General features: G+C 40.4%; 1 protein-coding gene and 1 long non-coding RNA gene across 2 annotated transcripts in view; one reads left to right on the plus strand and one right to left on the minus strand.

Moving 5' to 3' along the window:
* FBN1 (fibrillin 1) overlaps nucleotides 1–19,099 on the minus strand; it is a 252,572-nt gene extending 233,473 nt beyond the window's left edge. Inside the window, exons 1-2 of the mRNA XM_079128081.1 lie at nucleotides 18,944–19,099; nucleotides 17,969–18,313 (exon numbers count right to left, since the gene is read on the minus strand). Coding sequence (XP_078984207.1) covers nucleotides 17,969–18,132 — 164 coding nt within the window. The 5' untranslated portion in view covers nucleotides 18,133–18,313; nucleotides 18,944–19,099. The remainder of the gene's footprint in view (nucleotides 1–17,968; nucleotides 18,314–18,943) is intronic.
* Nucleotides 18,300–23,363, plus strand: LOC306654477. The gene is made up of 3 exons (XR_013761977.1): nucleotides 18,300–18,436; nucleotides 20,439–20,561; nucleotides 23,177–23,363. It is a non-coding gene; the product is annotated as an uncharacterized lncRNA (long non-coding RNA).
* The last annotated feature ends 3,272 nt before the right edge of the window (nucleotides 23,364–26,635 follow it).

Here is a 26,635-nt window from a genome sequence, read left to right on the forward strand (position 1 = left end):
CTCATTTGTACAACATTTTTTGAGCTCTGGTTTTCCCTTACCAGGTCTACAAAACATAAAAATTTTAAGACAAATTTTACAAAATATATTGGGGGAGAGAGCAATGTAAAAGGAATACATTTTAGAAACTCCCTCTTGCAGATCAGTATTTCTGATTCTGAGCTAGCTTCTGTATGCTGAGAATCCTATCCTGCTCCCTCTGATAAAAACACCAGTCAGCTTCTAAGATGTGCAGTGTTTGAGGAATGGGGAGAAACATAAAGATTCAAAATGTAGATAATTTGAAATCTACTCACAGTTGGACTTGAAATGTGTGCTGTACATACCCTTGAACATGGATGTGTCTTGTCTTTTGAAAAGTAACTTCCAAAACAAAATCATCAGGAGATACAGGCAAACATCTGAGCTGGCCACAGAAGACAATGAATTGCACAAAGGCCAAAGGCCAAGGCGACCCGGATGGTCCTAAAACCACCTCCAGTTTCACAGTCTATAACAACACAGAGGCCACTGGGACGCTGTTCAGAGCACTGAGAAAGTGGCACTCCTGCTCATCCCCACTGCCAACATAGCTCTTTCCTGAAATCCTGTCCAAAGGATTTCCCTTTCAGCCTGAGTGGTGCCAACCCTGTCCTCTCAACACCTTCCCAGCTCTAGGGAAGGTGTGACAGAGTTTGTGTTTCAAGCTATAATTAAGTAGAATGGGTGCTAAATGCCAGAACAAGCTTCAACCTACTGAGCGCCTGAGGTGGAGATGATACCGTCACCAGCACATCCACCTGTTCTACTTATGAACGCTTATGTTCTACTTATGTTCTACTATGATGCTTCCAGTCCTTTGCAGTAGCACCTGACAACAAAACTCAAATCTTGTTCTCAAAACCTGTTTACCTGGGAGTTTTATACCAGTTAACAGAAATGAACCTGGGGAGAGGGACAAGAATGGAGGAAGTATAGAGGGAAAAGAGGGGTGGGAGGGGTGGGGGGAAGGGAAAAAATAACAGAATGAATCAAACAACTTTACCCTATGTAAATTTATGATTACACAAATGGTATGCCTTTACGCCATGTACAGAGAAACAACATGTATCCCATTTGTTTACAATAAAAATAAATAAATAAATAAATAAATAAATAAATAAATAAAATAAAAATAAAGTTGAAACTTATTTAAAAAAAAAAAAAAGAAAAAGAAAAAAAGAAATGAACCTGGCTTTAGGGGACCACGGTCATCTTCCATGATATGAAACGCATGCGGACAATGTGCCTCTCACAAGTACACACTCACACATTAACCCTCACCAACACTCAGAGAGGAGCTCCCCGGGGCCTGGGTATACCAATAGCTTCAGAACCTTTCATTTGAATGCTAAAGCTAAAGGACAATTTCTTAAATAAAATGTGCCTTCCCAAGGAAGAAATGCTGAAATGAGGGTACATACATTCCCTTCTGAATGTTAGAAGATCTGAAGATGCACCAGTAGTGCATCTTACCAATTTCTCATAATGTTCTTGCCTGGAACGCCTTACTTTAACATAACACTGAGCGTTTCCATCTTGACTTGTAAGAAATATTGTGGGATAAGGACAGAGTTATAGATCCTTGCAGAATTATTTCCTTCCCTGTCTGCCCCCTCAAGTATCAGGCCCATTCTGTGTGAACTGTCCACAAGCGTCTACCTCATAATAGCCAATCCTTCCTATGAGACATTACCTAATTTTTCTACAACCCTCAAAGACATGCATCAGAAAATGCAGACCCAGCAACACTGCAGACATTGCTGGCTGTGAACCTTGAGTGTAAATTCAAAACTAAGTGTAAAACTTTATGGTGTAAGTAAATAGTGAATAACAGAATTAAAATATTTCCCTTCTGGGGCCTTAATAAATTAGTGAGTTTAGGCAATAATCACTAATGGCTGCTAAAGTCACAAAAAGAGAAACTAGTAGTTACAAATGTACTTCCAAATGAAAGGGCATTCTCCACTTAACAGATTCTGAGATAGAACCAGCTTCTAGCCATAACTAGCAATTCACAGCACACACTGGAGATCACGAAACATGGTAAGCTCCACACCAGAGGAGTGCAGTTGTCCCTGGACTGTGAGAAACTCCACAGCAGTGTACCCAGGTGTGGCCCAAGGACTGGCCAGTGTTGATCCACACACTAGACATTACTAGTCTTTAATGAGAAAAGGAGTATAAGCCAGAATGCAAACCATTTTACTGCCTCCTTCATTGAGAAAGTCTTGCTATGAAAAAAAGCTCGTGTACCTAGTAACATACTGAATTTACATCCAGGCACAAGTTTCTTATCTTATCATGGACTGGTGACAGATAGTTTGCACACCTGCATCTTAAGAAACACTGCTCTGGGCTGGGGAGATAGCTCAATTGGTAGGGTGCTTGCCTTCCAAGCACAAGGCCCTGGGTTCAATTCCCCAACACCACAAAAAAAAAGAAAGAAAGAAAGAAAGAAAGAAAGAAAGAAAGAAAGAAACACTGCTCTACAGGACATGACCAATTTCTTAAATAAATAAATTACAAGGCAAAAAATCACAATCTATATTTTAAAAAATATGTAAAAGATATATCAAATCAATTACAAAAGATGGACTTCATTTGGATCCTTAATTGAATGAACTATGTAGAGAAAATAAAACAAAATTGATACACCAGGTGCAGTGTTGCACACCAGTAATCCCAGCTGCTCAGGAGGCTGAGGCAGGAAGATCTCGAAAGTTCAAAGCCAGACTCAGCAACTTAGCGAGGATCTAAGACACTTAGCAAAAACCTGTCTCAAAATAAAAAGGGAAATGTGGTATATAAATATGATGGAACATTACTCAGCCTTAAATAAGAATGAAATTATGGCATTTGCTGATAAATGGATGGAGTTGGAGAATATCATGCTAAGTGAAATAAGCCAGTGCCAAAAAACCAAAGGCTGAAAGTACTCTCTGATATGTGGATGCTGATTTACAATGGCAGGGAGGCAGTAGGGAAGAATAGAGTTATTTTAGATTAGGTAGAGGGGAGTGAAGGGAGGGGAGGGGGTGTAGGGGTAGGAAGAAGAGTAGGATGAAATAGACATTATTACCTTATGTATGTATATGACTGCATGACCAACGTGATCCTACAACATGTACCATCAGAAATATGAGAAATTATACTCCATTAATGTATGATTTATCAAAATGCATAAATGCATTCTACTGTCACATGTAACTAATTACAACAAATTTAAAAATGTTTTTTAAAAAGGGATGGCAATGTGGCTCAGTGAATAAGCATTCCTTGGTTTGGTCCCTGACACACGCACAAAAAATATATACATATATATGATCTAATCAGTGAAACTTAAACTCACTGGTTCATTGACAACATTAAAAGATTAATGTTAATGTTAAATGTAATAATGGCATTGTGTTTATGCTTCCTAAAGAAGCTGTATCTTTTAGAGATATATATTGAATGCTTACAAATGAAAGAATTTTTCAGGGATTTGCTTCCAAATAATCTGTGGCAAGGAGAGATGTAGATGAACCTGGCTGATCATTAATTGCTAAATGTTGAAGCTCAGGCATCATTGTATCCCTCTCTCCAGTTTTGTAGGTGTTTGAAATCCTGCAATTAAAAAGCTAAACAAAATGGACAATTTTGTAGCAGCATCCGGAAGTCCTGGTGGGTAACATCATGCCACACTTGGGTTTTCTTTTTTCATTCACTTGATGAACCAACCACCTACATCTATTAAATCACCTCCACATTCCTGAGAGGGAGAAGGACCTGAAATGGAGATAATAACAATCCAATCCCAGCATGTTTGCCATCTTGAATCAAGTGGCAAGGGCTGGTCAGTGTTTCTGTGAAGTTCAAGCATCCAACAGTTATGGAATAAGGTTAATGTTCACTAGATGAGGAATCCAAGAACAAATGGCTTAACTACACTCATGCAAATAATTGAGCTTATGTCAGCCCAGGGAATGGATTCCCTTGGGCATTATAACTACTTTCTGACATGATTCATTTTTATAATTATACTTCATCTTTATGACAAACAAACCCATCAAAAGATGCACTTGAGGGGAAAGATATTGATTCGTACTAGGTCTATAAGTGTTGAATTGTGGCTTTTCTATATATAAATGCCAGGATTATTATAGCTTAGAGTCATGGGAAATATGTAATGAGGGAAGGAAATCATTCAGCAAGGAATCCTGGTATGTTTTCTGAGCCTTCTATGTGTGAGAATGTGTGTTAACCTATTTTCAAGGAAAAGTTCAAAAGCAACTGAGCAGATGAGTCAGTCTGAGGTCAAACAGATCCTGTTGTCCTGCTGTCAAATGTTGGACAATGTCTACATTAAGTTGGAATTGCTTACAAGAAGGAAAAAAGGATCTGCATATTCTTATAAAATTCCTGAAAGGTTTTCAAAACTTTAAAAAGAAATATTTATTTTATTTGAGGTTTATTTTTCTCCTGGGAAGTTAGTGGAGCACAGAAAGTACCTGATATTTATTTGTTTTTATTTTTTTTACATTTTTTATAAACTTTGTATTGGTGGTGGTATGATTTACCTCAAGCAGATGAGAGACATTTGGGAATTTAAACATTTCTAATGGCAAATAGAGAACTAACCATTATCTGTTTAAGCCACTCCTTATTTAAAAGTCTTATTTTTATAGGCTGCGAATGAATATGAAGCAACCACAACTTCTTAGAATTTGTTGCCAATCAGTTAACCAGAGGTTGGCATGTAGGGTGCAGAGTACAGGAACTCTCCCAAGCTTTGCCTAAATTAAGATAATGTATGATTTGTTCCAGTTTCCTGGATGTTCAATATTTAAGATCTCTCTGAAAGTCAGTTCCCATTAAAATCAAAATGGGAATCATTAAAAGAAAAATGAAGATATAAAAAGATTTTTAATTTCTGAAGAGAAATAGGGCATGGAAGAAAAAACAACAAACAAGAATCCCTTTGTACCAAATGAGCATTGTGTTGCTTCACGGCTTGAAGCCAAAGAAAGGGAATACTCAGCTGGAAAGTAAGGCTCCGCTTCTTCTCAGGGGTGGCCAATCTGAGTCAGCCTGGCCCCAATCACACAAGTGGGTCCTGTCCACAAAGCGCCCTGAGAGACAGGGATAACTGAATGAGTGGACAGAGTAAAGGTTCTATGGAAAAGGTTTACCCACCTAATACCCCTTCCCTTTCCCTGATAACCAAACTCCTCTTGATTCTAAGAGCTTAGTAACCATTCCACATGGTTCAGGCAGGACTAACACATGGCTCAGACCTGGCCAGCTCAAGCGCTCTGGTTTTTTGGCCACGATGATGCACATGTGATCAGAGAAGTGCCTGAGTTCTCCAGGAGATGTGATGTGTAGCCAGGAAACAGTTCATCTCTCTACCTCTGAGATCAGGAGCTGGATGGTTCTGCAGCTTGGAATTGCTGGTAATCATCTTGTCTACCTGATCATAACCAAATCCTTACTCTAATGAAGGAGTTAAATGTCAATAATGACCAACCACCTCACTACCCAAAAGTCCTCACTCCAGAATTCTTTGCACTGTTGCAAAAGAGTGGTTCTCATCAGTCCTTCCATTTCCTAAAATCTAAATTTCTTTCTCAAAAACTCTTCAAGGGCAGGGAAAAAAGCATCATCAAGGAGACAGGCCTATTTGGTAGATTTGACAATTAAAAGACTAAAATGCTCATTTCCCAATAAAGGTGGCACAATTTGGAGGAGGGAAAAATCTAAAAGTAAAACCTCATGTACATTACTACCTTTAAATATAACCAGATCTGCATAGATGAAGAATGTTTCCATTAAAATTACATTGAAAAAAAGTTTTTGAAATTGCAAGTTTGCTTCCCATGTTTCTGAAAACAATCAGTTCCAAGATGAGAAATTGAAGTCTGTGATATCCAGATACTAGTGATTATCCAATATTTAGCTCTGGTCTTAAAGAAAAAAGATTACTTTTCATATGACTTCACTCCCCATTCTCCCTACCTGTAAGGGATGCACATCTTAACCATCACAACCAAACATGTCAGGCACTGCACTAGGAACCTGAAATGTACTCTCATGAAGTCTTGGGGCAATATACAAGGGTGTGTGCTATAACCCCGTTTATAAGTGAATAAATAAGGCTTCAAGAGGTCAAGCCACTTGTCTGAGGTTTCTCTCTAGTAGGTGGTTGAGCCAGGATTTGACCCCAGGCATGCACATTCCCCAACACACTTGAAGTCTCCCTGAAAACATGGTCAATGGTTATTAGTGTTCATTGAAAGCAACTCCTCAATCCTTTAAAATATAGTCCCATAAGCAATACCACTCTACCCCATGACCCACAACCAGGCTCAAATAGGAAACAGTGTGAGGTAATTATAGTATATACCCCAGCCACTAGCTCAGGGTTTTTATGACTGAACTGCCAAATAGCTTCTAGCCAACTCTTCAGGAAATGTTCAGACACTTTCTCAGATTCCAGCTAAAACATCAACTATGTGGCCCTGGGGAGTACAGAGCTCACAGGGTGGTAATGGGATATAAAATTTGCAAACTTGAGGTCAGTGGCCTAAACTCTAGGGTGTGAAGCAGCAGCAGTCCATGAAAGATTAAAAACTATTTGTCGACTTGAAGGTTCATATCAAGTTCTTCATTGCAAAGCACTTATCCCCATCACCTCCGACATTAACCCCCTCGGTAAACAGAAAGCTATTCTAAATGGTAGTTCTGCCTAGAATCACTGAAAAGAAGAGAATAGTATCAGCAGGCTTGAGACAGGATGTTCATTCTTAGAATTAAACAGTCAGTCCAATTCAAACACAGCTAATGCTTAATAAGTAGTTGTCATTTGGATTAGTCAGATGTTCTACAAATTTAGTGGGGGAAATGATAGAGGAGAAAGGGCAAGAATTCAAGAAATTCTTACATCTTGGCATACTTATTGCTTGGAATCTAAATGTATAAGTTAGTAGCATGGATAACTAAGTCAGCAAGTTATAAAATAAGAGACTGAGCTCAAACACAGATCCAGAATTGCCTTGGCATATCCCAAAACATTTCATACCTTAACTGTCAATTAGAAGTGCAAGATCATTTGTGGTAAGGGCTCTCAGAAAACACTCCTACTTCTCTCTCCAATCTCCCTTCTGCTGCCTCACTAGCAATTACCTCCCCTGAAAAACCCCACCCCATACAACCCTACCGAATCTGGAGGCTTCCATCAATAGCAGGGTACCATTATAGATCTAAAAGCCCACTGCACAGCGACACCCCCACCACCAAGGGTTGACCACTGAGTCATTAATCACATCTTCTAAAGCCAAATAAATGAGAAAAAGAAAAGCACCCAAGCCTACATTATGTGGAAGGTTTGCTCACGTCAAGCCCAGTGGCGGAAATGCAAAGAGCAGTCAAGTCTCTAGGGTGTGAATATGGAGAGGCACCATCTACTACCCAACCCCACACTTCCACTTAAATCGTTCTTGTCACCATGGAACTTAGCTTCCCCATCTATAAAGCACTTTATAATGGACCTTCTCAGGCCCTGGCTTCAGCATCTATGAATTTCTAAAATCTGTCCCACTATAACTCTCATTTGTAATATTTTTGTAAAGATGAAAGAAGACCTGAGTCATGGTTTTAATTGCAAAATAATAAGAAGAGCCTTTGGGAGATATTCATCAAAGGCACAAACCTATTAGGGTCTGATTATACACACTCTGATAAATTAGCACTGAAGGAAGAGGGGAAATTATGGACAATAACCATTATCCATGGGGGCAGGGACACACCAAACTTCACATAGTATCACATACACAGGTACAGAGTAAATGATAGATTAACTGCTTTTCCACTGCACTCCTCTAAATGTTTTATGGAATATTTTTCCGTATCCAAGCATCTGTCTTTCTGTCATGCTCTGACTCTCCTCCCAAAGCTCTCTGTCCCATAGAGAGGCTGATGAAGACCTGAGGTCGCCTGGACCAGTGCTGCCAGGAACAAGGAAGCTGTCATCCTCACCTGTGGAAACTCAGCACCTGCTCTACCCAGCTTCGGACCACCGTTGACAGGGCTCTTAACTCTGTCACTTCCTCTTCCTTCCTCTTCAATTTCCTCTTTCCTTCCCCTAACAAAACACTTTACCCCTGTTTTTCTCTTTGAAGACCCCAAACCTCCCAGGTGAAATTTTTTACATTTTACTTAAAATGTATTAATTTTCTTAATGTTTCAACTCTTATTTGATATTCCTAGTCTCCCTGTTTTATTTGTAGCTTGGATTTTGAAGCCACTTTTAATATAGAAGAAAAAGATGAGATAATAGGAGGAAGAAAAAGAAAAAAGAAAGACGATGATGAGGAAGAGGAAGGGAGAGAAGAATAAATGAAAGATTAAATAAAACCCTGGAATACATTCTCTTTATTAATAGATATTGCCATACTTCAGTTCAAAACCATGAAACTCAGCAGACAATGTATCCATAGGGCCCGCATAAATCCTGTCTCCTGACACCAACATCATAAAATGGATGTACTATATTTGGACTTAGATGTGTTTGGATACTTATATTTGAATGTAAGTATGACTGATGGTCTAGGAATTCACAACCCTTCAAAACACTGACCCAGATCACTTGTCTAATGGAGCAGTTCTCTTGCTCGGAGCCTGCTTGCTGTCTGGAATACATCTTTGGCTGGGAATGGTGGAGATAGGGAATTTTCCTTTCTCCCTTCCGCTCTGAGGGGGCTGAATAAATAGACTCGGCGATTACTTTAGCCATAAAAAGGCACTTAAGTTGAAAAGTTAGAGAGTCAAGAGAAACTTAAAACTAGGATTGAATATTGTATAGAACAATCACAACCCAAATCTAACCATAGTCCTGATCTAGTTTCATTCTATTAACAATGTGGTTACTCCATTTGTGACAAAGGTAATAGAGTTGAGTCTTTTACAACATTGATTCTATTGGCAAGTATGTATCTATTTTGGGTTATTATTATTAACTCCTAACTTGAAAAAATATTTGAGGTGGCTGACACCAACAGACATATAAAAGTGAGGCTATTAATAGAAATTGAAAGTAAAATTCCATATAGAGGGAAGGCAAAACATACCAAATACCCAAGTTAATAAATTAGAGTGAAATTTGTCAGATTTTCTTAAAAGCTAAAAGAAAAACGGAAAAGGTGAGGAGTTTTATAATTTTTATATTCAAACAAAATGTATCAGTTTATTAGGAACTATAATCTTGTTCCTGAGGGTTGTGAGTTCTTTAAATGCAGAAGTGTGGATAAACTAAGAACAATGCCCTTGTCACTAATCTAACAGGAGGTTCTGTCACATTATTGTGGAGTATTTTTCATTCTGAGGTCACAGCAGCAAAATACAATGAAGCATCCTCAGTGAAAAGCTGAGCCAATCTTACCAGATCAAGTTAAAATTAAAACCTTAAATAACTGGTTATCCTTCTCAAAAATCCATTGCTTCACTATGCTAGCTAGTCTCCAAAGGCAGCCCCATCACTTACTTCTTCCTTTTCCTTAAGATGCATGCCACTCCTCACATCAAAAGGCAGGACATTAGTCCACACCCTTGAATCAGGGCAAGGCCTGTGACTGGCATGCAATTCCAAGTCATGCAATTCCAGACAGTTTGAAGACAGCTTCCACTTTCGTATTCTTGGGAGATCCTGAGCTGCCATGTAAAAAGTCTAGCTTTGCTGCTGGAAAGATGATGCACAGAGGCCAGGTATAGAAGGAGACAATCTGAGACTATATGCAGAAAAATCAAGACACCAACCAACTTTGACAACAAGCCCATTCAAGTCCATCCAGCCATTCCAGTCAGCTTACAGTCAACATGTGGGGTTAAAGCACTAGGCCAGAGGTCAGGAGGCTGTTGTTCCAGAACCAGCCCCAGTAGACACAAACCTTCAGCAAGGTTTAGTTTGCATCTGGGGCTTAGTTTCCCCATTTGGAAAAACACACTCAGTGGTTCCATCCCCAGGGGCAGGTCCAGGCCAGAGACTACATGAGAAAGAGTTTCAAAATCTGGAAAGTTAGGGGCTGAGAGTATAGCCCAGTGATAGAGTGCTTGCCTAGCATGTGTGAGGTCCTGGGTTCAATCCCCCCCCCAAAAAAAAAAACACACAAAAAACCCTAGCAGGCCCCCACCAGAACTAGAAAGTTACTCTTTGCTTCTTTAGTCCCCTCATCCATCCATCCATTTAGATAAATCATGCCAAAGTAAACAGAGTGGCAAACACCATACATACATGAAGTCATGCTACTGCTCAATCCAGAGAGCAAGACAAGAGTCACCACTGTGCCGTCTAAATTCCTGACCCACAGAATCATGAGAAATAATACATCAGTTCTTTTAAGTCACTAAGTTTGGGGTAACTTATTACATAGCAATAAGACAATCAATACACTCACAAATGAGAATAGCTTGTTGCATTGTAGTGGGGATCTTATCCACCTTTGGTTTCTCATGAATGGCTATGATGTCATTACATATGACAAATTTAATGTGGGCCAGGTGGGAGCTCTCCAGGCACCTCCTCCTTTTCTCTCTCCAGCAACTGGCCTCTTCTCCCTTCAGCCCCTCCCCTGCCTTGGCCAAAGCCATCATCCACTTTCACCTCAACTGCTGTACTTGCCTCCCAAGCCTCCCATCTCTGTCTCCCTGTTCTCTAATCACACAGTGTTCACACCCCAGCCAGTGTGAAGCTCTGATCATGTTACCATCTTACCATCCTCTAACAGCTTCCCATCCTCACCTTTCACAAGCAGCAGCATTTGTGTTTTCATTAGTCCCTCTTCTCTCCCTAACATCACTCTCCAGGTAAATACAGGCTCACAAGGTTGCAAACTGCACAACTCCAGGGGCATCAGTCTTGCAGACTACACTGGGAGCAACCCTGTTTGGAGTCATGCAGTAAACCCTGATCTCCATGTCCCATGATCTCAAACACTTCATATCCTTTCCACTTGCTGCCTTTTTTACTCAAATGTTCCCTTTCTTTCTCTTTTACTCTTCCTTCAAGCTTTAATTCATATAATCGACCTTACCCAATCAACCAAAACTGCTCAGAATCTGACCATCAAAAATATCTACTGACCATCTACCACATGCCCAGTTGCTAGCTATCTCTAGAGATAAATAAGACAACAGAATAAAGAAATAGTCAGTCCTAGCTAATCATCAGTTTTTATCACATAGATCAGAGGCTGGTCAACTATTTACAGGGTCAAAGAGCAAATACTTCAGTTTTGCCAGCCATGCTCTCTACCACGGTTACCTGGCTCTGCTGCCGCAGTGTACAAGCAGAAAATCGGTAAACAAATGGGTATGGTTTAGTCTCGATAAAACTCAACCTTCAAAATCAATCGTCTTGATTCACAGCTTGTCAACCTCAGAGACTTTCACTACTCAGGGCTTTCTGATGAAGCCCATTTCCATCATGGTCCTTCCCTTAGTTCATAATAGGATTTATCTTCAACAATTGTTGGGCCTTCCACACAGCAATAGTAGAAGATTCTGGGGAAATGAGGCATGAAGGGTATGAATGAAATAAATTTACCAGCTACAAGAATTATTGTAATTGAGACTCAGTAACAGATATTGGTTAAGAGATCTGACTGTGAAGCCAGATTTCCCAACTCTACTCCAAGTAAGTTTACGCCTCTGGAGGGATTACCCAAACTCTGTATCCCTGTTTCCTCACCTGTGAAACATGCAAAAAATTTTAATCTCCCAAATGAGGAGCTTTGTATTAAAGAAATTAATATTTGTAAAGTGTAATCATCAAGAGATAAATTAGACTTTGTTATTTTAAACCATAATTGCTTCAATTTAATGTTAAAAAAAATGGTTCTGAGCTTATAGGCAACCAAAGCAAAAAAGTGAAACAGAAAGCATTAAATAACTCATCTTACCGGTAAGGATTTAAGATACATATTGTTTCCCCTGGAAAGAGAAACACCATCTGTAACTCTATCCTAGAGAAATTTCTTACATGGGACATGATAACAAGAGATTCTAGATGACATAATGAGAAATGCCTTCAGCTCAGAACCCAGGACATGTAGAAGGAGAATTCCATGACTCTACTACCATCAGTAAAAATTCCAAGTATAACATTAAAATATCGTTAAGTGCCAGGTAGGGTCTCAAAAGTCTATAATCTCAGCAACTTAGAGGCTGAGGCAGGAGGAACAGCAAATCCAAGATCATCCTAGATAACTTACTGAGAACCTGTTTCAAAATTAAAAATAAAACGGCCTGGAGATGTAGCTCAGTGGCAGAGTACCCCTGAATTCAATCCCAGTACCAAACACACCCACACATGCGCGTGCGCACACACACACACACACACACACACACACACACACACACACACACAAATACGTGTGCCATCCAAGGTGCCAGCTGACTCTGACATTGTTTCTTTCTGTGTTTTATCAGTATCATTGTAGAAATGACAGAGAACATTTCTTATTTAAATCCTGCGATTAACTATACTTACGATTTATAAGCTAACACAAAAGTATATTAGGAATTATAAGTGGAATTTTACCATTGTATTAGTCTTACATTTTTGTCCAGTGGAATGAGAAACCAAAACCATAACTAAAATTAATGGAGAAAGACAATTTTAGCATTAAGACTTTGTCTTTAGAACATAACCTCTGCATACCTCAGCTCCCACTGTAAGAGGAAATTAATAAAATGACCCATCTTACATAGAGTTGTAAGGATTAAATTAATTATCATGTGTAAAACATTTAGAGCAGTGTCTGGCATGTAAATGTTATCTAAATGTCTACTCTAGCTACAATTATTATTTCAGAGGGTCCTGACTGCACTGCATTTACAACATTTTACTTTATGATAATGTGAAAGCAGTACCTATTCAGTAGAAACCATGCTTCAAATTTTGAATTTTAATCTTTTCCTGGGCGAGTCAACATGCTGGTGCAATACTATTTCCCAAAATGCTTGGCAGGATTTATCAGGACGTAACTCCATCATATAAGTTCATCTGTTTCACTTACTATTAAAGTGCATGCCCTCTGCAGCCTGCCTGGTGTCTCCTGGTTCCTGTTCTCTATTCTCCTACTCTCACTGCTCAGTCCTCCAGGCTAAAGGGTATGATTCTGGCATTCAATCAAGTCCTCCTGAATTAATGAACTCTTTGAAACCCCACTTAATGACGAATTTGTGGTAAAATGCTTACAAGCGGATTCTTGCCTTTGATGATTTCACAATCTAATGGGAAAATCAAGTTTAATCATGGTGAAACACTAAACTCTCCTATACTTGCTGTATAAATCAGGCCTGATATAGTATAGATTTTGGCTTTCCCAAAGAATTTCATGGTAAAAAAAATTTAAGTTGCTAAAGTAGGCCCATTTGCAAGATTAGTTTTTAGAAACAAAGAACTTATTAAGCTAGTTTATTTCTCTTTCAAGAAAACAGTCACATTGAAAATTAAAGGATAAATGACCAGATTGACCAGGTAAATTATTTAGTTTATTGTATGAATACCCTAAGAATTTGTTTAGTATTATGCTTGAACCACAGGTATAAAAGTAAGTTCTACTACAGAAGACAACAAAGGAATGTTTCCATATTCTTTAAAATTCCAAATAAACTTGAAGAGATGTCTCTACTTCTGTTTCCTTCAGCCCTCACCTTGTTTCATTATAGGTTGATATATGTTTTAATTAATTGGTTTTACCAACAATTTATGCATTTCTATGAACAATTTCTATGTCTTAAATGCTACAAAAGAGTCACATAAATAAATATTTTATCTCTATCCTGTTGTTTAAAATGTGGAATTACTGAAACCCTCTATTCAGGAATATCTTTTTAAAATCTGTGTCTCAATATTTTAGCTTAATTTTTTCAGTAAATACAAAGTCAAACCATACCACTGCATGAGTCTTTCCCCATATTTAATTATCAGCCCATCTGACTTCAGATGAAGTATTAAAGTCTTCTTTGTAAAGTTAAAATGAACTGTATAAAGTTTACAGAACTTTTTCTGTGTTCTCTGTTAAACTTCTTTATTTTAATAGCAGACTTCTGTATAATTAATCCCTTGGAGTTTGCCGTCACATAATCTACCCTGTGTATGAACTGTTCCATGTGTATTTTTCTGGTAACAAGACCTCTGGAAAAAGTAAACAAATAAACAAAGACCAAAGGGAATATGCATAAGGGGACAAACAAACTACAATCGGGTTTCATATACTTATGAGCTGAGGAACAAGGACAGAAGACTCAATCCATATTACTGGAGGTTTAGGAAAAGGATGTCTCACTGTAAGGAATTTTTCCCTGTGACATGAAACTGTAGTATTTCCATATTTGGGAGCTAAAGCAATAAAGCTATCATAAATAAAGGGCACATAACTACTGCTATTCAAGTAGAGTTGGTTTTTTATGCATGAGTTTTTAAAAAAAATACTGGACTGTCTCCCACACTTTTTGCCTAATCACAGAAGTTTAGAATTTAGCTGAGAAAAATTCTTAAGAACTGAAATACAGACAAAGTTGGGATTTTATTATTTCTCATAAAGTCATTTCACACTTGTTAAGCAATGCCTAAGGGAAAACTCCTATATATTTACTATTTGAAAATATTTTAAAACTTGCAAAATTCTCACTTCAAAATAGAAAAAAAAAAAAACAATTTTTGCAGGACGAATGGGGACCACACTCATTTCATATTTAAAAAAAAGGATTTCATGTAAAAATAGAAATTGGTGATTTATTCTAAGAAAACAAAGAAAAAGCTGGGAAGAAACTTGAGGATGCTTAAATTTCCACTGTGGAACAACTTCTGCTGCCCATGGGGGGGGGGGAACACCTGCAACAGGATGGGAGGAAAGAAAGACGAGAGAGGATGGAAGACATATCCAAGGAGGGAAGACAAGGCAGGTTCCTGGGCTATGAAGAGAAGGAGCTGACAGGGAAGGAACAGTTATTTTTAAAATAGCAAGGCAAATTTTAGAGTCACCTGCCACATCAGAGAAAAATGAGAAGGCAGTATTTGTGGGGGAGATTAGACCAGTGCACATCAGATACCAATGAGCTTAAAGCACCTTTTAGCTAGGGGAAATATTAGTGAGGTGCTGAAAGTTGCTGCCACCAACTTCACATCAGGCAGCTTCAGAGGTTACAAATCACTTTCACTTCATAAACTATGCATCTCCATCAAAATGGCAAGCAGGTTTTACTGCAGTCAAAGGCTTCGTTTTGAAGCGGATAATATTTTAATGAGAAAAAATAGAAATTTCAAGCAGTAACTGGAAAAATGTAATACAGAGTCACTTTCCCTGATGATTTACACAGCAGGACATGGTTAAAAGACTCATTCATGTGAGACTGCACTGGCAATAAGTAGAGAGAATAAATTTCAAATGCAATTCAAATTTAACATCAGAATGGGTGTTTGTTTAAAATCTAAGGGAAAAACTTTGATCCAGCAATTCTACTTTTATAATTTTATACCACATATAAACTCGTGCATACATACACAGGCATGTATAAGAATGTTAGTATCATCAAAATATTTAATATAATCTAAAGAGCCATCACTAGGAAATTGTTCCAACCACATCATGGGATTCTATACACCAAGAAAACACACAAGGTTAGATTCATGTGACTTCATAGATGACTACACTAGAGATACATAAAAACTAAATAAAGTTCAGAACATTATGTATAGTATGACTACACTAGAGATACATAAAAACTAAACAAAGTTCAGAACATTATGTATAGTATATTCCACATACAAAAATGATACATATGTGCATACATTTCTTTGTGTATATATAATATATGTACAGGGACATACATATATTTATGTGTATATATACATGCCCATTTCTCGAAAATACATAAGAAAATGGCCTCTGAAAGTCAGGAGAGAAATATTTTTAATTGTATATCCTTTAAAATTATTATTTTGAAAGTCCAAATATAGATAGGCAACTTTATAAATAACATGGCAATTAAAAGCACTCAGAATTACTGATCTGTTCATTATGTTTTAGGAAGACTTTATAGATAGTTTGCGATAGGGTATGAGCCATTAGTGATCAAATACATGAGAAGTACAAAGAGTTATCTCTCTAATGATGAAAAAAAATGGTACAAAAGTGAACAGAAATAAGTACTGGTGTGAGTAAAAGTGTGCCGTACTGTTAAGCAACAAAGAAAAGCTTAGTTTCTGTTTTTGCATTGGGTCTGAGTCTCCCCAGGAAACACAAGGGTTGGTGACAGCACATGGAGATGAGACAAATGTCTGGCCAGACCTAATGTCTCCCCACAGATTTTTATCCACAGAACTAAACTCCAACTTCCTCTGTCTATATGCATACAAGCAATGTCATCAAGAATAGTTATTGTGATAATATTGTATAGCAGAAATATATTTTTGAGGGGAAAATGCTAGACTAAATGAAGTCCTTTAGAGAACACATGAAAAGCAGAGTTTTGGTCCATTTATTGAACTTGTCACGTGCCTGACACACAGGGCAATAAATGTCTGTTGCCTGATCAGGATCAGCAAATTTCATTTCCAGTATTGGTGGAATCCTGGGTTCATTTCCCACAAAGGTCAAGACAGAAACTGAGTTAATCATGGCTACTTTCTGGGGTCAGAAAAATCATACACATTTTATTACTGTTTAAATGCTCAGCTCTCACAAATATCTTGTCCCTAGTTCAGACTAGGACTCAAAAACTGGTCTGTTCCATTCACTGCACATTTTCTTCTCATACATGGACCATAAAAACACAAACTTCACTACATACACATAGTTGAAACAGCCCATAGCAAAAAATAAAATTCTTAAAAAAAATTTTTAAAATCCAGGGAGCACCTTCACTTGATAACCCAAGGCCACATAATCAAGTGACACATCATTCAGGGAAAGAGCATCAGTGAAAATTATAAGAATTTAACTTAAAAACAACTGTCTATTTACTGCCTGGATTCATTTAAAAGGCTCTTCCAAGAAGATGGAAGGGGTCATTCATAATCCATCCTACTGTTTCTATGGAGGCTTGACCTTGATCACAGAAAGAGACTTCTCTTTCAATCTGAAAAAAATCTTAAAGTGTATTCTTCATTCACACTCTTTCAATTCAGGGAACTGATAATCGATCCTTAGTTCAACCTACCTAATTTAAAACTTTTCTACTGAAATATTTTCTGTCAGAGGGGCATGGGAAGCCAGTGAAATGATGCTGCATATGGGTAACATATACACCACTAGTTAAAAACACACCAGCCCCAGCAACATTACTGCAGCAGCGACGCGGATAGCTCCACACAACCCAACACAAGTGCTCAGAAACACTTGTCCAGCTCTGCTTCCAGTGTTGACACTGGAAAGGGAGTATACCCCAGAAAACTCAGTCCCTAATTTCAGTAAGCATAATTTACCGGAGGGTCAACTATCAACCATGTGTCTTCTCTGTCATTGGAACCTTTACCTATCTTTGCTCCCTTACAAAAGAGCATCTGCAAAGACGCCCACCAGCAAAGTACTTTCCCCTAAACACAACCGGAATTACCGTTGAAGGGAAAGGAACGGGCTTCTCTTTTCTCTGTCACAGCTCCTCCCCTTTTCCCTCAAGGAACCCTTCTCGCCTCCCAAAATCTGCCTCAACAATGGCCCAAAATTCCTTTTAACTATGACCCCTCGGCTGGGGCCGCAGTTCTTCAGGAGCTGGAGCAAGGTGGCTTACCCCTTAAGGCGGTGAAGAATGTGTAACCTTAGCACCTCCAAGGTGTCCCCAGGAGATCTTGCCAAGGATCCTTCCCCCGTGGAGAATCGACCCGGTCAGTTGCTCTGGATCTTAAACTCAACTCGGGAGAAGGGGGAAGGGGACCCACACCAAAGAAGTTGACCCGTTCCATTACCCCTTAAGCGCGTCGTGTCCTCCGCCGCCTCGCCTCTTGGCCCGGCTGGCTCTGGTTTCCTTCACGTTCCCAGCCTCCAAATTGGCATCCGCCCCATGGCTCGTGTAGGACGCTAAGAGCACGGTAAATCCCAGGGCGATTTCCAGAAGCCCCCCTCGCCGCATGATGCCAAGCGGCCGCCGGCTCCCGCCGCCTCCTGCCGCACCCGAGGCTGTGTCTCGGGTAGCCGCTGCGCCCTTAAGCGCACCGCGCCGCCGGGGTCCCGCTGTCCCGCCGCCCGTCCCCCGGGCCGGGCTCCTCCCGCCTTCTCCAGGCGCTGCTCCCACTTCAGGAGGCCCTTGCCAGCTGCAACAGAGAGACAAATCCCCGAAGCGGGGAAGAGATTCAGGGCATCGGGATGCTGAAGCCTCGCGGTCCCATTCCCGAGCCCAACCCGCGCTCCGCCTGCGCGTGGCGCAGTTAATTTGGGTAAGTGAAGATCGTTTGGTCCACATCTGGCTGAAAAGCCCAGGCCCCTGGAGGCAGTGGCTCCAGCGGACCCCTCCGCCTCCCCTGCGCCGGCTGACGAGCGCGGCGCAAAGTACCCACGCCCGAAACGATCGTAAGCCCCCGGGCAAGCTCGCTGAGTTTATTTTTTAATAGCACGAGTTGCGCGCAATGAGCGCTTTGAACGCCCCAGTTCCTTAGCCTGTCCTCTCCGCCAAGTCGCGGGACTGGAAACTCGCCGCGCCGTCCCGCCGGCTGAGGAGGCTACCACCGCCCCCAGAGCATCTGACGCCTAGCCCGGCAACGGGAGCCCCGGGCCAGGAAGCTGTCAGGCAGGCGAGGGCCAGCGCCAGCTGTGAATGTTCCGGGACAGCCCCTCACCCCTGTCCCTGTCCCTGCCCTCCGCGCGGCGCAAACGAAAAGCCTCCGTGGCTGGATCCCCAGCCCTGGTGGCCGCCCGATCCCAGTCGGGACCTCGGCTGCACGCACTGGAGAAGCTTCTGCTCCGACTCCGAGGCGGCGGCGGTGGCTGCTGCTCGGTCCTGGCCCCAGCAGCCGCTGCTGCGCTGCGCTGCGCTCCGCCCGCAGCTGTCCCAGCTGTGGCCGCCTGTCCGCCTGTGGCACCCACAGTCTGCCCCGGCTCCCGCGGCCCCCTCCTTTCCCCACCTCTTCAAGTATCGTCAGCGCAGCGGTTTCTCGCGAGAGAAATACTTAAAAAAAAAAAAAAAAGAAAGAAAGAAAGAAAGAAAGAAAGAAAGAAAATGACACCCCCTCCTACATCCCCCTCATCACTACCCCACCCCCCCGGCCCCATCCATCCTCCCTTTCCACTCCCCTTTGCCAGCCACCTCCTCGGCGCGGGGCCTCCCTCACTCGCTGGATTAGTGCAGTGGGAGGAGGCAGAGGTGATCGGGTCCTGCCCGGCCAGGGATTTTTCGTTTTGGGGTGGGGAGGAGAGAGAATGGGAAGAAGTGGAGTAGCGGTTTATCCTGTTCTGTGGTTGGGAGGTCTGGACCCAGGATTAGCTTCTCCCGTGATCGGGAAACCCGCCGGCGCGGAAAGCTGTGCCACCTGCACCAAGAATGCACGCCGAAGACCGCGGCCCGGAGGTTCGGGAGGCCTTGGCCAGAGGGGAGACCCATCCTGCCTGCTCTGGCGTCCTGGCGCCGCCTCCCCTACGCCTCTTGGATCCTGCATTGAGCCTAGGCCGGAGGCCGGGAGACAGGCAGGGCACATCCCAGGCCTGGGCCACTGCAGGGACTGAGTGCGGGCGGGAAAGGGGATTCTGCTGCAACCACTTGCTGCGCACGGTGCAGAGCCCACTGGAAGAGTGGCTCTTCTGAGACTTAGTTCAAGCCACCTACCCAGGCTAAATCCAAAATGCTCCAAGAGTACGAGCTGGATACAGAGTCAGGGGTCTGTGAACACTGGAATTCGGAATGGGAGCAATCCTCACCCAGCCCACAGTTAAGACACACACACACACACACTCTCAGCTGTTTGTCCAGAATATGCAAAGTACAATGAATTCGGTGACTTCAGAGCTCATAATATTTATGGCCTCCTTACAAAATCCAGTGTTACCTGAACCCTATAGAAGTTAAGGAAGTTAGGGAATCTAAATTGGGCCTTGGCTTCTGGAATTAAAGTCCCCCAGTTCCAGCCACCAGCTCTCAAGGCAAGAATAAGAGCTCACCACAAACAGGAACCCAAAGGATGCATCCTGTTGAAGGGAATATGCCTTATTTGCAATAGTTTGTGCTCAGGTATGAGGGTAGAGGGACCTATGAAAGTTATTCAACTTCTTCCTAATTGTAAGCCGGACCACACAGACTTACGAAAGTGATGATGAACCCTTTGAACTGCTATGACATGAACATGAGGATGAAAACAATGAAACTGGAAATTGTGAACAGATTTGAAGTCACAGTCTTCTAAGTGTGTTGTCTAGTTTAATCCTTACCTGCAAAAATTCTCTTCACAGATTCATGAATTAAAGCCTTGATCACACACCCTCACTTGAGAGTGAAGTAGATCATTCATTCAAGATGTATTTACTGAGCATCAACCATCTACCACCAGGTGCAAGGAGGAACCAGACTTACTGGTAAGCAAGGCAGAGATTTTCTCCCTTCAGGCAGCAGGTAGCCTACAGGGAATGACAGACTTGAAACAAATAGTGACCCAGTTAAGTGCTGAGAAATGTAGGGTGCTTGCTTGGAGGATATATAACAAGGTGACTTGACCGAGGCTGGAGTTGATCAAGGATGCAACATGTAACTCAAGTCTAAAACATGACTAGCCTCAACTTATAGAGAGGGTAGTAGTTCTTAATCCTGACTACACAAGAGAATGACCTGGGGAGTTTTTTTTTTTTTTTTTTTTTTTTTTAATTCCAATACCAGGACCCAAAACCAGAGGTTCCAATTTAAATAGTCTGGAGTAGAGCCTTGACAGGAGTATTTGTAGAAGCTCCCCAGACAGGGGGAGATAAGGAGGTTTTATTTAGGATGGAAAAAGGGTCTAAGCAGAGGGGCCAAGGGTCAGGGGAGACAAGGCTGCTGGAGATCCAGAAAGACCTGGTCCTGACCTCCAGAGTAGCTACTGTATACTCTGTGTAGAATCTAGAAAGCCCACCTTCTTTCTCTGTACTCCAGTAGCATGCCGGACATGACGTGCCCCTCTCTTACACTCTTCCACCCAGTTGACATATTGGACAGCACAGGAGCAGCCAAACACATGACTTTTCTAAGTCTTTTGCCCAGAAAACAAAGAGCAAACTCTTGTGCTCTTTAAGTTCCCCCTTCCAGCATTTCCAGACATCTCTATTATTCCTAACTCAACCCTATACCACTTTCCAGGGTTTCACCTCCAAGGGAGAGATTTAGATTAAATGTTTTATCTGACCTTGCTTTTCCTTCTTTCTCTTTTTTCATTGCCCACTTCCTCCAGTGGAGGAAAGACTCTCTACTTCTTCATATTGGGAAAGAACTCCCAGGGTATATATTCCACTCTTTGGGAAGTTTAACCATAATAATGAAAGCTCTGTAGGGGAAGTGGGGAGGAGAACCTAATTACTAGAAAGGGAATACATTTTTAAATATGTAAGAAATATTCACATTTCTGGGCACTCCTCATACTACTTACAACAAAATTTAATAACAGATAATGAAAACTCTTATCTTTGCAATAGGGGTTTCAAGATCCACCTCTTTAAACTTAGCACAGTTCATAGCATTGTTTGCAAAATAAGACTTTGAGCTAGAATTCCCTTGTCCCACCTTTTCATTTCAAACAATTTTATTGTGCTAAGAAAATCTGTTCAACTTCCTCCTTGTTCACAAGATGTTGTAGTTCATGCTATTCTCTCTTGTACAGATTTAATGCACTTATAAATGAAATAATTAACCTAGCAATTAATTATGATACACAATTATAGTATTCCTATTAGGTCTTACATACTAAGTTAGATGCTGACAATTAGAATATTTATTCTATTGTTAGAGTGAACTATATATTTTTTTCCTGCACTCATTCTATTTATCATCCTTACCTATACCCTTGATGCTTAAGGACAAGTTTGCATTACATATTCACAGAAACTTGCACAGTGTCCTAAAAACTATAACAAAAGACAAATGGTTTATTGATTAATCAAGCAGAACATGGTATTTTAGCTTCAAACCCACTCTCATAACTTTATATCTCTTGAGTAATTGTGTCAGCAAGGGTTATTTGTCTACAAGCAATAAAACTAACTCTGGGCAATTTAAGTTTTAAAAATATTAAGTATTATCGGACTGCTTGTTGAACTTGACTTTAGGATAAAATGTGGAGTAGTGTAGTTCTGCAGTAGAGATAGTAGAAATAAGTAGAGAACTTATTCAGGGAGATGCCATTTGGGTAAATCAGTTCTAGCCATGTTGGTCCTTTGCCACTCCTCGGGGTTCAAATTCAAAGGTTAGGGTCCTGTTGACCTACCTACCTCAGAGAACTTGCCCATAATCCTGGCCAGGGGATAATAGAGCATTTTATGTGGATGGTCCCAACAAGAATGCATGCCACAGGAAAGGAGTTACTCTGTACACAGAGTTTGGTTTTGCACCAAAAATTGGAGTCATTGATGCTTGTTGGACACACACAAAAATGTTCATTTTTCTATTACCTCATCTCACAAACTTTCAATTATGTTTAGAACCTATTGAGATAAAGTATCTTTAACTGCATAAGAAATATGCTAAATTCAGCTCCTAGATCTGACATTAGGAACTAAAGCATGACTTCATGAAAAGAGTTCACTAAAGTCTAACACAGCTGCAATTCCCCACATTTAGGGTAGATCACTCATGATTTAACTAGTGATATCAACAAAAACTAACTTTCGACTCAGTATTATAGAATTTTGTGGTTATAAAACATAATGCAAATATGGCAGCTGTTTCAGAAACCATCCCTACCTATATGTATATAGAGAAAAATAATAGCTTCATGCTCATAATCTCATTTAGCTTTCACCAATCATTCAGCAATCTTATGGCATATTGAAAACTAGGTTTACAGTATTTCTTACCTTCTTTGAGAAGTGGGTTCTATTTTCAAACCCTTTAAATCTGAGCTAGCCTTGTGTCTTTCTTTGACCTATAGATTATGGTGGAAGTGACATTAAGTGACTTCAAGGCTAGGCCTTAAGAGATCTGGTAGCTTCCTCTTTCACTCCATTAGACATTGCCCTGAGATGGCCATGCGTCAAGATGTCCAGGATAAAAGGACATGTGAAGACAGACCCAGCTGTCCCAACTCAGTGAAGACTCTCACCAAGCCTCCAGCTACACAGAGCCACATATGCAAGCCCAGAAGATCAACAGAACTGCTCAGTCAACCCACAGAATAAACATTATTGTTGCTTTAAGCCACTCAATTATTAGAGCAACTTAAATTATTAGAGGGCAAGAATAGGTAACTATTTCAAATTTTCTGAGAGAAAAAAAATGTCACAACAAATAACAGTTGTTACAGATGAACAAACACATTGAGAAGGGTTAAGAAATTTGTTCAGATTTACAAAATCAGTAGGAGAGACAGAGCTGGGATTAAGGGCACTTTTCATTTCATCACTGCTACTTCATCTGTGACCACAAAGTCTAAGTCAAGGTCTAGGACAGAAGTAACTTGGATATACTCCCAGTACTGGCAACACTTTTACTTTGTTCTTCAGGGAAGATACAATTTCATCCCTCTATCCTCGTTGCTATCTAAATCTTTATTCTATCCTACTTAAGAGTTCCATTTATTTCATGTTGCAGTCACCAAGCTCTCCCCAGGGATCACAAGAGCTTCCATAGTCAACTTACCTGCCTCTTTCCTTCAGTATCTAATTCCCAATCACATTCTCGTCCCTGAGGACAATTCTTCATACACAGCCAGTGTTCAATAAATATTAAATGAATGAACAAATGGATGAATAAACTTCCTATATAGATGGTGATATGATGAGAACTTTAAAATCTTACCCGTTCTTCTTACTCATCCTCTGTGTTAAAGACCTACTCCTGCCCAACCACTGACAAAGCCTTAGTGTGTCATATTGCCCAGTAGTGCTTCAGTTGTCCTATGACTCCCTTTTGCGGGGTGATATGAATGGACAGATCTCAGTAGTGAGGACCTGAAGACAGAATTATGTTGCCTGATTGTCAACATAGTGTATGTCCCCCTTTTTTTTTTTTTTTTTTTTTTTGTACTGGGGATTGAACTCGGGATGCTTTACCACTGAACTGCATACCCAGTCCTTTTAATTTTTTATTTTGAGACAGAGTCTCACTAAGTCTCTTAGGACCTTACTAATTTTCTGAGGATGGCCTTGAATTTTTTTTTTTTTTTTTTTTTTTTTTGTGGGGCTGGGGATCGAACCCAGGGCCTTGTGCTTGCAAAGCAAGCACTCTACCAACTGAGCTATCTCCCCACCCCTGGCCTTGAACTTGTGATCCTCCTGCCTCAGTCTCCTTTTTTGAAAAAAAAAAAAAAAAAAACTGTTTAGTTCATTTATTCATTTAGCCAATTTTGACGAAAGTCAGGTACTATATGCCAAATATTGTGCCAGAAGCTGAGGCCTTAACCATAAAGAGGATGCTTGAAAAGAATCATAAGGTCTAGTGCATTGAACCAGATCCTCACAGTGATAAGCACTTTTTGCCTAGTGTACACACTGTTCTAAGTGAGGTGCTATAAATGTGCTTTCCATTTTACAGATTTAGAGAGTTTAAGGTTTAAAAACATACAGTTTAAAATGACATAAACATGTATTTTCTTTTAGAGAAAATTTGTATGTGTTTGCATGTTATACCCAGAATCTTGAGTAATTTCCACTTCAATGTAAAATTTTGATTTTGTGAGGGGGAAAAATGTGGGAAAAAATTCTTAAAAACAGGTGAAAGTGGATACTGATGGAAAAACACAATAAGAACATTTTTTTTTAATTTTCATGATTTACCAGAAATTTTATTTATTGTGAAAATATTTGAACAACTTCAAACGTTTTTTGAGTATTTTTTTGCAATCTCACCACCCCATTTTAACTGTTTTAATTTTTCTGTTTCCCTCTGATCTTTGCCATAACCATGGTGTGTATATAGTTTTGTCTTCTGCTGAACAGAATTTGTTCAGCACGTCAGTGCTCAACCTTTGCATTTTGCAGATGGTGTCCCTGGGTGAGGTTTGCCTAGCCATGCTTCTGGCAGACAGCATGTATAACTGTTGAATTATGTTATTGAAATAACTTTCATTACCTCAATCCCCCAAAGCAAACAGTTTCTCTCCACCCAAAACAAAAGCTCTGGTTCCCAGACTTCATTTCATTTGTGTTTTCCATGAGTTCTGTGACCCACCCTGGTATTCCCTGTCATTTTTTCTACCAGACATAACAGATACCAGCCCAACAGCAGAAGGGAATAAAGAAAAGGCCTGGCCAGCAGGAAAGGATATAACATTGTATCCATCACAAATTAAAAACACATTCTCTCTCAGCTCCATTCAACAAGTGTTTACCAAACATCAGCTCTGTGTTCATACTATGGTAGAAGCCACCAAAAAGTGTCAGTACTATTTCTTGCCTCAAGGGGTTACACCCTCTCTCAGGAGGGAGCAAATGACTGCATTATCAGCAGACTTCCAAAAAAGTGACAGTGAATATATTAGGTTTTGTGAGCAAAGAGACAAAAGAAGGCAAACTTCCACAATCATCTTATAGACAAAAATCCAACTTTACCTGAAATTTGAATTTCATTTCATTTTCAAGTGTAATAAAATAATGTTATTCTTTTGATATTTTATAATGATTTAAAAATGCAATAACTGTTCATAACTTGCAGGCTATATGAAAACAGGCAGGGGGGCGAGGTTTGTCCTATTGGTTATAGTTTACTGACCCTGGTGTATAAGAAAATAGCTAGTGCAGAAAATGATTTAGAGATTTCTCTCCAAACTGGGTGTCACCAAGACAGGAGTCCAGAGAGGACAGAGATGGGGTGGGGTATGGTGGGCTGGGCTGGTCAGGAAGACTTAATGGAAGAGATGGGATTTGAGCAGAGCCTTGGAAGGAGGGCAGGATTTGGCTGCATAGAACAGTCTGGGCAGAACATTCCAGGCAGAAGCAATGAGCAGGAGGCAAAAGCAGAGAGGAAGGGAAGATCATGGGCCAATAGAGACAGATGAGGTGTTTCCCCATCCTTCATTGTGACATACTTCTTAGCTCTCCGAGGTTTCTGAGACACACCCAGGGTCTGGTGTTTATGGAGGGGAGGGGTATCCTGTGGGAGTAGTTCTTTAAATGACTGTGATTAATCATACTATATGGATATTTATAATATCCATCACCAGAACTTGGAAACACTGATAGCCATCTGATCTCTGCTTAAAACTAATGAAGGACAAACTGGATTTGATTTTTCTCCATCAGGAGACTTTCCAGGTTTCAATTAGTCACCTACATCAAGGAATTTTTATGGAGAATGAACTTTTTCTCAGGATCTTAATAATATTCTGATTATACCAGGAAATGCCACATGCTCTAACCCATATTTTCATGACTAACCCAAAAAGCCTAGTTGAGTGACAACTAGCCTTAGCTAGTGACATTTATCTTTTTCTACATCTGTTTTTATTTTTACTTTCAATTGAATTCTCTTA

The sequence above is a fragment of the Sciurus vulgaris genome, assembly GCF_902686455.1.
Source record: "Sciurus vulgaris genome assembly, chromosome: 2".
Taxonomy (NCBI): domain Eukaryota; kingdom Metazoa; phylum Chordata; class Mammalia; order Rodentia; family Sciuridae; genus Sciurus; species Sciurus vulgaris.